An 11,453-nucleotide genomic window follows, 5' to 3' on the forward strand; every position below is an offset into this window, starting at 1 on the left:
ACAACGGCAAGCGATTCATGCTGTAATAAATGTGCTTCTGTGTTCGAAAAGGAAAATAAGTAAGTTTTAATTTTGTTTAAGTTCGCAAATAGAAGATCATCAAGAAAATAAAGTGAACAAGAAACTCATCAGGATGAAAGATTCTACCAGGGGCCCACAGGACCCTACCACAGCAGGCGGAGTGAACATTGCTCTGCTTCACGATACCTGTACAGCGGACAGTATCCACAGACAACCTGGCCTGGTCTCACAACTTTCATTATACTAAAGAATCTTGTTGATCTGCTTCCTTATGCCTTGTTTATGGGTTTTCAGAAATGCATGGTCCTCGTCAACCTGCCTGGGGTCACTACAAAGAATATCTCGACTTTTAGGTCGAACCAATACATTCTACAAGCTGGTGTAGCTAAAGTGGACATAGCGATTTACTGGGAAGAGTATGGACTCGACAGTACTCCTCCGTTCCGTGATACATCTCTGCTCAATGCTGGCTATACATACGAGTATGTTAGCCCCGAAAACCTCAAGCTTCCAGGAGCATCTGTTGTCAATAGATACCTCTCTCCCGATGGTCCAGCTTACAAAGCTCTTGTATTAAATTGGGTACAGAATACCACACTAGATGCTGCCAGACAAATTCTTGAATACACTCAAAATGGCTTTCCCGTCGTACTCAACACTCTTGTCTCCAACGGCCTTCCAGGAATTGACGTTAATGGAACCAGGAGCCAAGAAGTCCATGATCTGATGGCACAGCTCCTTACATTGCCAACAGTCAAACTCGTCCAAGATGAACCATCCATATCGAGTGTTTTGCATCGTCAGCATTGTCCCATCAGTAGCGATTGATCCTCTGTTGACTACATTCTACAGTATCCGCCGAAATGAGACCCCACAGAGAAGTCACTTTTTCTTATACAATCAAGGAACCAACGATATCAATTTCATGCTTATTTTGACTCCCGGTTTTCACAGAGCAGCTTTGGGGCAACTGTACGTTTTGGATCCATGGAGCAGGCGTGTCCAACCTGTTCCCATTTGGAATGATACTCCTGATGGGAAAATCGTGATTCCCTCCCTCTCACTTGCTGCTAATCAATCAGCATTATTTTCAGTGACATCGGAGGATGTTCTTGAGGATATCTCTTCACCCACAATCCATATTTCCAAAATGGACTTGGACATCTGTTGCCGGTGGTACCGGTGCCATTGAAGTATGTTCCATGATTGAAGGAGAGAGGCCATCTTTCTTTCTGATGGTAGAGAACCCACCATCAACATAACTCTTGAGGGAGAGGTTGTTCGTGAATTGTCTGGCTGGGAACTTAATATCATGAAATGGGAACCTCCAGAAGACGTAAATGAAGTCCAATCTATTCTCGTTTCACTGCCTCCTATCAATCTCATGAACGGCCCCATCCCATGGGATCAGCTTGATGGCCACTTCAACATGTCGGGAGTGGGCACATATACGACAATGTTCGAATGGGTTCATGGTGTCGATGGTGGGGTTGGTGTCAAGTTGGACTTCGGAGTTGTAGTTCATACACTGAAGGCCTGGTTGAACAGAGTCCAAATCACGACAGCAGATCCAACACGTCCGGTTGTGGACATTTCAGATAGGGAACTAATACTTTGCGAGTGTATGTCATGAGTACATTGTTGAACATAGTTAATTCTATACATTCCTTTATAGCTAAAGGCTAAAGTCATGCTAATGCTTTTGCTCAGGTTCTGGGAATAAGAACGTTAGGCCAAGGGCAAACCAGTACCACAAAACATCAACAATACGGTAACGGCACTAAAAACTACTACTAGGTGCAGCAAAGCACACTCCAAGCACGAAGTGCGCAAAACCAAACCCAACACTAGCAATTAGCGTAGTTGATTTGTGGAGGTCGGTATCAATGGACGCTCTCAGCAAGGTTCACTGAGAACTCTAAGATAAGACTTCAAGGGTGGGGCTTTATATGGTTCAAAACAAATTCAAATTCTGTGTTCACAAGTCAAAATGACAAAGGCTTTCTACGAAGTTCACTACTTCGAGGAGGTGTTCAATTCTTTCTAAGTTCAAATAGAACTATCAAATTCAATTCAAATTCGAGTCAAAGCGACTCTACAAGTTCAAAGTTTCCAAGTACCAAAGTGGCAACAAATTCAAATCAAATTCAAAGTTCAAATCCAATCTTTTCCAAATACAAACACCAACTTCGAAGAAGTGGGGCAAAGTATGAGCCAGAGTCCCCTAGTGAAAGCACTTAGGCTTCTGTCGTAGGTTACTGGGGAAAATACTGCTGCTACCATCCTCCCTTATATACGCCTTTTCGAATAAATAATAATCAAATGTCGAAGATATGGTAAAAAGTCGAAAATATAGAGAAATCCCTTTCAGAGATACCAAAGTACCCTTAATCAGGTATAGTACATGTCAATTAGATATAAAACTGTCCAGAATATAGTATTCCTTATTCCTTTTCCTCATATTTTCTTTATTCCTGTTCCGAGTCGGATATCTTTGACATTTGCATGTGGATACATCCTGACCCCTTTTTGTTTCCAAGGCGAGTCCCCATGTGCTCCCTTGTTCTCTCTTGTTCTATCCGATCTGGAATAGTCCAAAACTGCTCGATCTACATTCCAGGGATCGTTCCTATGGTTCTTTCCTGGTAGAATGTCCTTTCTGACCGGACATCGTCGACATCCGCCCCTTTTCTTGTTTCCAGCTGTAAGTTACAGCCACCGGCATTGTTTCTGTTCCTTAAGTCCGAAGTGGACTTTAGATAGTTACATCCGTCCGATTGTTACTTCCAGATGTACTTCTAAGAGTTGTTTCCGTCTTTTCAACCAATATCGAAGAAATCAATAAATTGATAGTAAAATCAAGTGTCCCCATGTTTGCTACAGGTAATTGCGAGTGAGACGAGGCCTATCCAAATGAACGAAGGTTTTTAAAGGCTGCTTCATCAGTTCCTACAGGTTTCGGAACGTCGAAGACTCTCATCTATAGGGTGTTTCGTACTTTCTGTACTTCGGATAACCCGCAAATAGACCCGTGCTTTGACTAGCAGCTTGGGCTTGCTCTAATCCTCATATTATGTTCCCATTTTGATTATATTATATATAAAAATGTTAAAAATGCGTTTATTTAGGTACTAGTAGATTATATCCGCGATATCTCCCCCTAACAAAAGAAAGGACTGTCCTCAGTCCATATTATCCTTGTCCGGAGTCAATCCACAATGTCTACGACCTGTTTCGCAATGTTCTTTGGTTGATTAGACCTCCTCGAAGTCCAAAATTTCTTTCCCGAGGACTCTAAGTCCCCACATCAATCGGTTCCTTCATATATCTCGCTTAGAAGCGTTATCGATATCAAATTGAATTGATTATGCACTAGCGAGTTAGCCATCAACTCGTTTTCGAGATCTGTAGCTAAGGTTTCCTTATTTAGAACTTTCCCACTCCACTACTTCCGCGAGAGGTATGTTCAAAATATTTCTAAGTCAATTCGGGGTTTGCCGATCGCCCCTTTTATATTTTCAAGGTTCAAGGGTTCGTTTTTCAACTTTCCTTCCTCCCTTATTCTACCATGTCTTCCTCTTCGTCGCTTTCGGGCCTTTCGCCAGCGGCTCTCAGCGATCTTTCGTCCTTCAATGAGGCCATGTTCACAATACACCGCACATTCGGCGACGCAATCACGTTCCCTCCCTCTGAAGAACTTTCATGCGACGGACTCCTCCTCTGTGCTCTCAAGCATTGCGGAACAGAGCTGGTACGTGTTAATTCCCTTTCTCTTCCTTTCTGTTTCATTTCTGACGCGTTTCGTACTCTAGGATCGCTTGGCTTTCGAATTCCGCAAGTTTTCGTTTCATCGAAGCTTCCCTCCTGCAGTGGGATCGATCCTTTCTGCTGCCTCAAGGATAGCGAATTCTCAACGTTACGAAGCTTTCTGGGTGCTTTCTGCTGATGAACTCGCCACTTGGGCGACATATAACCTTGTGCGTTCCATATTTCCTTTCTTTTGTCTTCTATACTAACTGTCTTCCGTAGCCTCAACATAACTTTAAGGCTGCGCCTTCCGTCAACTTTCTATACGACGTTCTTCCCGATCTTGAACTTCGCCCTTACTCTCCCTGGCATCCCGGATACCGAATGGTCCGCATGATGTCTTCAAAACGACGCCGGTCTGAAGAGAACGACAAGAAGGCCTCTTCCTCTGAAGTCGAAATCGTCGACGATCCCCCGGCGAAACGTCTCAAACAGACCGCTATGCGCAAGGTAAGCCGTCATTTCCGCTCTTAGACTTCTTCTAACCATTCTATAGCCAACGTCGAAGAGATCCAAGGCAGTAGTCTCTTCTGAGGAAGAGGAAGACGAAATCGAGTCCGAAGAGGACCTGAAACCTTCTCCTTCCCCAGAAGTAAGTTCACTTAATATTTTCCTTCTTTCTCAAGGCTAAACAATATCTTCGTAGCCGCTTACCAGACTGTCAAAGAAAGATCCCCCTCCGCCTTCGAAAAAGCAACTGGAGGTGGTCATATCCCAACGTCCGCTCCCTAAGCCTTTGCCTAAGCCGGTAATGGGCGAAGAATACCACTCAAGAGTCAACCTAATATCAGAGCTACGGGAGTAGCACCAACACCAAATCAACCCAAAAACTAGTAAACCTCCGTGTAAAGTCTATCAATAACTCTACACACCAGGAAAGATTGCAAGGGTGGACTGCTTGGCAAAGGTTACGCACAAGATCACAGTCTCAGTATCGTATGAAGTTCTTATGAAATCAATGTGTAACTGCAAGTGTAAAACACCACAGCTACGGGGACTCTAGGGTTTGTAGGGGCTCTGTTTATTGTCCAGTGGACTAAGTGGGACTATGAATTTCGTCTACGGTAAGACTAATTCGAACGATTGGAGACTATTGCCCTCGACGGACATGAAAACTAAGTCCTCGGCGGACACGAACGCTAAGACCCTCGACGGATCACGAAACAGTAATCAAGACCTCGGCGGCCTACGGACAGATAGTTCTCTAGTTTTGACCTCGACGGTCTCGTATAGTTCAAATCAAATCTTATCGTTTCACTGCACAAAGACAGGGCAAATCTCTCTATTGGTGTCAAGAGCAGTTACTCATGGGCAACCCACTCAGGACTTTCCTACGCACGGGTAGTACTTTTTTTATCTACGGATACATGAGCTGCTTTTATACTACTTCTATGCTAGCTTTGTAATCCTATCTCTACTTGTTTTATCTCTAAAAATAATGCACTGTAGCTACGAATCCATGCGGAGTCTTATCGCTAGGGACTGCTACATGTGCAGAATCTTGTCTACAGAGCTTTTCCGTATTCGAATCATATGTTTTGGACCAATCTGGACCGATCTTCATTCTTGTTTCAGCATGTGGAATGGACCTACATAGGCGTACCATATGGTATTTCCTGCCTACGGACCTTATCCTGCATTTCGACGTTATCAAATCATATGGACTTTGTGTGTCCAAGTGGTTCCAGCCTATGGATCCAGAGTTCCGAATCGCCATAGCACATGAACAGCACGGACTCCAAGATCCGTTGTTCATTCCTGCCTGGTTCCTGGGTACTCTATCTGTGATCTGTGATCTGTATCATGTCTTTTTGTCTTTTCCTCAGATCGGGACTTGATCTACGGTCATATCAAATTTCTCCTAGTCTGTGTGGTCCTATGTCCGATTTCTTGTCAACTAAATCCCCCGTAGAAGTAGGTACTCCTAGTATGAAGGTCTTTTGACTTTGTTAAGTTCTGCTACGAACAGTTCTGTGAAGACTACAAGTCTTCTAATAGTACAATCCCTTGATATGCCAGTGCATAGTAGAATGTAGAGAGTAGAACTCGGTGAATTACCGCTTAAGTCCTCTGCTCATAGTGTTCTACAGGTTTCGAACGGTCATACAGTTTTCTGACACGATCTACGGCTCTCTCTAACTGGTCTAGCTGCGCCTATGGCACATTCTACTAGCGGCACTAGCTTTAACTAGCAATTCGGGCTCACTCTAGTTCTTAATACGATAAATATCGCTCCGTAGCACTGTTTAAAGTGCAAAAAGAACCTTGTAGCATAGTCAACTAAGTCGCATTATCTCCCCCAAACAAAAGAGGACTGTCCCCAGTCCATCTACGGACTGAGCACAACTTCATCTTCTATCGTTTGAATTGATCTACGGCTTTTTCATTTGGTAGTTCTACTAAAAGCCTTCAAAATGGCCCGTAGATCTACTTAATCTTATCTACGGTGTACACTCTAGTGTACAACCGTCAAGTCTCTGACTTAGAGAAATTTTGAGCTCGAGCTCTACGCTGACCAGCGCTAATGTTCCCAAAAAGGAAATGTTCCGACATCAAAATGATTTTCCCACGCCAGAACTCCTACGATGCAATGTTCCGTCGTTAATTACTTTCATCATTTCTTAATTATGGCCTCATCATTCCGTAGATGATTTCAACAGCCTCGAGGCTTTAATTTCCGTAGATCTGGAATATTCTACAACATTCTGCGATGTTCTACGGTCATGTGCTGGTTCATATGTTGGATTTGGCTATAAAAACCGCAGCAGTTGGACTTAGCAGGAATTTTCATTCCTCCCTTCTCCCACCACTCTACGGTCGCTCTTCGCCGCCGTTCTTCATTTCTTCTTTGTCACTGTCCCAACGTTCTCGAGGTGAGTGGGGACAATCTACGGAGGCTTCGGAGTCTGCTCCGAGGCCCGCAGATTGTTTCTTTTCTTATATGTTTCTACGGTGTCACGTATTAACGCGACGCCGTAGATCATAGACAAATGCCTTCCGCACAAGAGAAGGGCAAAGGCAAAGCCGTAGAGGCTGAGCCTTATGTTCCATCACCGATTATAATTGATGTGCTGGAGTCGCAACTCCAGCGGGTTCACCTCTGGTTCGGTAGCCTCAACAACAGGTTAATAGCCCAGTTTACTGAAGAAGCAGACATGCTTGAGGAGTTCCGTAAGAACAGTAGTCTCCTGGTAAGTCTTGGATCTTATTTCTGCGCAATTCTCAATCTAATTTCGCCGTAGGGGGATCTACGCCGACAAACAATCCGCCTGGCACCTGCTGACTGGATATCGCCTGCCTTCTCAATGCTGGCTACGGCTTCTGAGCTGGCCGACCGATGGCAGGTTCCCTATGATGACTGGATGTTCGATGAGGAAGACCGTGCTGCCTTGATCGAGGCTTTTGGCGTAAGTCTTCCTTCTCTTCTCATTTTATATTTTCAATTCATTTTTATACCAGAGATTTGACTTTGACCAAGATATCCCGGCCTTCTATCTTCCTGATGCGCCAAGGTCCGAACCTCTCCCTACGGTAAGATCATCTCATCTCTCATTTTAGCAACTTAGGCTAAATATATATATTGGCCGTAGCCTCTTCCTCGCCCAGTTCCTGCTGTCCCAGGGGTAGCTTCAAGCTCCCGGGTCGTTATGGGTTCATCCCTAGCGACCACTGCTCTTGGTTCATCCAGGGCAGCTGGCACTTCTTCCATTCCGGCTGCTGGACCAACAAAACCAGCTCGTAAACGCAAGGTAATGCACTCTCTTTTCGTTCGTTATCATTCTAACTCCAATTCTAGGCCCCTGATTCGCCTACGGCGGACCCTTCGCGGTCCAAGCGGCCCAAGCCTACAAAGGCTTTTGTCAAAAGTGTTGCGTTTGTGGAATCTTCGTCCGAGGAGGGTTCTCCTCCTCCAAGGGTGAGTTTTTCTCTCATCCATTCATATGTTATTTTACTGACTTTGTTTCTAGCCATATCACACTCGGTCTCGGACCAAGAAAGTCGCCGTAGCTTCTGATTCAGAGGCTAGGGTGGCTGATCAGTCATCCGATCCTTCTCCGTCCCGAGCCAAGGGAAAACGAAAAGGTCAAGGGTCCAATTCAAATCGCCCTGGAACCTCCGTAGACGATCTCTGGACGTCTTCAGCTCCTTCCCATGTTTTTCCCGAGCGTTGGATCGGAGAAGCTCACAGTAAGTTTCTCATTCTTTTCGTACTCTATCGAATTCTTACACCATAGCACAGATATGGACTTGCAGTTCAATTTTGAGGAAGCAAAATTGAGCTTCAAGTCGATCGTAGCTGCTGGTCGTTCCGTCTCTTTCGCAAGTACCATTCATTTCTTCATTCACTCTTTTCTTATATTCAATCTTAGTTCGATCGTCTTTCGCCGTGCAATCGATGCACATATTTTGGTTACGCAGACTGCCGACCAATCTGGGCTCCGAGTGGGAAGACCGGCCATAGGCCCACTTGCCAACGATGCTTCTCGGGAAAGCAGAAGTGTTCATACTTCGATGCTGATGATTCTCGTACTGGGGCAAAGAAAATTGAAATCGTGTCCAGCAACAACATCTGTAAGTGCTTCTTTTGCTCCGTAGATCAGGTCTAATCTTTCTTTCAGTTCTAGCTAAGGTAGTCCATCGACTTCGATGCGAGTTCAAGGCCTTCGATCAGGCCCGAATGGCTCAGATCGCGGCGTACAACTCTGGCCGGCTTATCTGGGAGGATATCCAAACCAGCCAACAAATGCTACGGGCAGCTGGGCGTGATCCCGTTGAGGTCCTGAAGGGTCTTCAAGAAGACCAAGACTTCAAAATGTCCTCAGATCAAATCAAGGCGCTCGGCGAAGTACTTGGCTGGCCTATTGCAGGTACTCAAGCCTCTGTGGCTTCCAACGATCTACGCTCTCCGCCCGTAGAAGATGCGGCTGAGGAGTCTGCTCCTCTTCTATCTATGGTTCGTAATTCTTCTTTCGTTTCTCTAATTTATGTTTCTTATCGTTTCTTCTAGGAACCCCTGCCTTCATTATCTGAAGAGGTTTCAGTTCCCGTAGTCGCTCCTGAGCCCGAGCTCGAAGTTCCTGGGGAGGCAGAGGAGGAAGAGGATCAGCGTTCTTCTTCCGAACCTCCAGTTGAACCCGTGAGTCCTTCCTTTTATTCATATTATTTCAACTTCTTATAACTGCTAGGCTAAGCCTATGGCGGCTATGCTCATCGACAATGAAGCAGAGGAGGCAGTAAGTCTGTCTCTTATCCTCCGTAGACTGTATCTAAAACATCTCTTTTCTAGAGCACTGATCACGATTCGAGCGCCGGTGAGGAGATTGAGGTCCCCGCAAGTCTTAGCAAGCGCAAGTTGAAGCGTAAACTCTTCTGGGCTAAGCGTAGCGAAAAGGCTAAGCTCCGAAAGAGGGCAACTTGGTAAGTTGTTTCTTCATATACCGTTCTATCTTATCACTAACCATTCCCTAGAATAAAGACTTCTACAGGATTGATTTTGTTTGTGTTACTAAGGACAGATTCGGTTTTTCTGCCTTATATCTTGTCATATCTTGTTTGTATCCATAGCCTACAATTACTGTAGTTTTCTTGTCTTTTGGTATTGGACTTGTATTGGGTGTCTAGCCCTCACTATCTTGTATTTTGGTACGCGCTACGGCGCCAAAATTCTTCTTTTGTATTCTAATTTCATATCTTGTACTAAATCAAAACTTGTTTGATTTGTACCACGCGTGAACTAAGTTCAAATGTGTCCAACTTAAAACTCAAATTGCTAAGTTAAAGTCTCAGTACCGTAGCTCACGTATCTCTATGCTCGGAGTTAGATGAATCTATCCGTAGCACATTGTTCAATCATTCTAATCACTATGCATCTCTCGTGTAGGTTCTCGCTTATAAGTTTTTCTTAAGCGATGGTTACCTTTTCAGGATCCGTAGGTACACCCGTATGTTCATGTAGGTGTTCAAATCGCAAAATTTGAATCTACGGTCAAATTTTCAGGAACCTAAGGTACCTCTCCCCCAAACAAATGAGCAGTCAACTCCTGTTGACTAGATGTTGGATCCGGGAGTCCTTTAGGACCATAAGGTAGAGAAAGTCATCTACGGCTGGATAGTAGAGCGTAAAAGGTATAAAAGGTTGACCGTAGATAGTCAATTCTTCACTACCCAGCTCTACCAGCATTCGTAGTAACCAATTCTCAACTCTTACATTCTCATATTATCTAAAACATGTCCACTCGTAGCGAATTTGTTCCTACCAAAATCTGGGTTGAACGCGCTGCTCCGATCGTTGAACAAGTCAGCCAGTTGCGTCCCTACGCTAACAAGCTGTCTGCTGAGCTGTTCACCAAACAGCTTCTCGACGTTGTGGTACGTTCAGCACCGCTCTTTCATCTCTGTTTCATTGCAATGCTTCTGCCGTAGGTTCAGACCAAGCTCCAAAGCTACCAGTCTGCCAAAGACGATGTCGCGTTCGATCTTTATCGCAACGTCGTCGAGATGGTCACCGCCGACATCGAGCAGTTCTCTCTCGATAAGAGCGTTGACTTCGCAAAGGCCAAATCCTTCTACGTCGAGATGTGCGCTGTGCGCAACAAGGCATCTGCTATCAAGCGCAAGAATGTAAGCTCTTATTCTATTAATCTTTCTAATTTTTGATATTGACTTCGCCGTAGGGAGCTAGCTCTTCTCGCAACGAAGCTACTATCGAAATCTCTGATACTGAAGAGGCCAACACTAAAGTAAGCCCTTCAGTTCGTTCTAAACCTATCTACGGCTCAATCCTTTTACCAGAATGACGACTTCAAGATGAAGGACGCCACTAAAGGGAAGGATCCTATGAAAATTCGCATTTCCAAGAAGAAAGAGGTCCGTAGATCGCATTATTCGTTTCATATAAATCATTTCTAATCTTTCCTTAGATCGAAGCAAAGCCTGCTAAGAAGGCTCGTATCGATAAGGCAGGCGTAGACCTTACGCCCGAATCCGAGGGTGAGTGTCCACCTTGGGACCATCCTCTCTTTATTCGTGGCCGTAGCATCACTTATGACAACTTGTTGGACAGAGGAGAAGAAATGCAGAGAGTCTACGCATCTCTCTGTACTCAAGGTCATAGCCAGCATGCCGGCCCATTTTGGTATGGACTCCCTTTCTGCGTCCGACCTCGCCGCCATTCAGACCCTCCTCCATACGGAGGTCAATGCATCGGCCTTTTCGATCCTTCACCAAGGAGCAGCGTACCGGGCAGCCTACGAAAAACTCGTCGAGGCAAATCAGCTAGTCCTTTCCCGCCTCGCCCTTTCCGTCGAACAGTCAGCTACGTCGACTTCAGTACAGGAGAGGTCTACAAACCAGCCTACTGAGGCGGATGCAGGTGCTCCTATGGAGTCTATTCAGTAGTGTATCTTTCCGTAGATCACTCTTTTAACAATGGCTGGCTGTAGCGATAAACGGTGTCCGCTCTTTTCATATTACTGTCATTTCGTATACTTGTGCACTAGTTAGATTTTATTAGAATCTAACTGGATTTTTCGGTTTCATATGTTCAGTCAGATCTGAGAAAATCTAACTTTCTTCTTAGCAGACCTAGTAACTCTTACTGGATCATCCATTGGATCCTCAGATTC

The 11,453-nt window shown here is 44.9% G+C and overlaps 2 protein-coding genes across 2 annotated transcripts; both read left to right on the forward strand.

Moving 5' to 3' along the window:
• Positions 1-303: 303 nt before the first annotated feature.
• E1B28_004854 (uncharacterized protein) lies at positions 304-849 on the forward strand (the record flags this gene model as incomplete). Its single annotated transcript, XM_043149376.1, has 1 exon — positions 304-849. The coding sequence occupies one exon, from the start codon at positions 304-306 to the stop codon at positions 847-849; it is 546 nt and encodes a 181-aa protein (XP_043013982.1).
• Positions 850-1,333: 484 nt separating this feature from the next.
• Positions 1,334-1,707, forward strand: E1B28_004855 (uncharacterized protein; the record flags this gene model as incomplete). Its single annotated transcript, XM_043149377.1, has 2 exons — positions 1,334-1,643; positions 1,697-1,707. 2 exons carry the CDS (start codon positions 1,334-1,336, stop codon positions 1,705-1,707), a joined length of 321 nt encoding a protein of 106 aa, XP_043013983.1.
• Positions 1,708-11,453: the final 9,746 nt, after the last annotated feature.

Source organism: Marasmius oreades, chromosome 2 (assembly GCF_018924745.1).
Source record: "Marasmius oreades isolate 03SP1 chromosome 2, whole genome shotgun sequence".
NCBI classification, from domain to species: Eukaryota; Fungi; Basidiomycota; class Agaricomycetes; order Agaricales; family Marasmiaceae; genus Marasmius; species Marasmius oreades.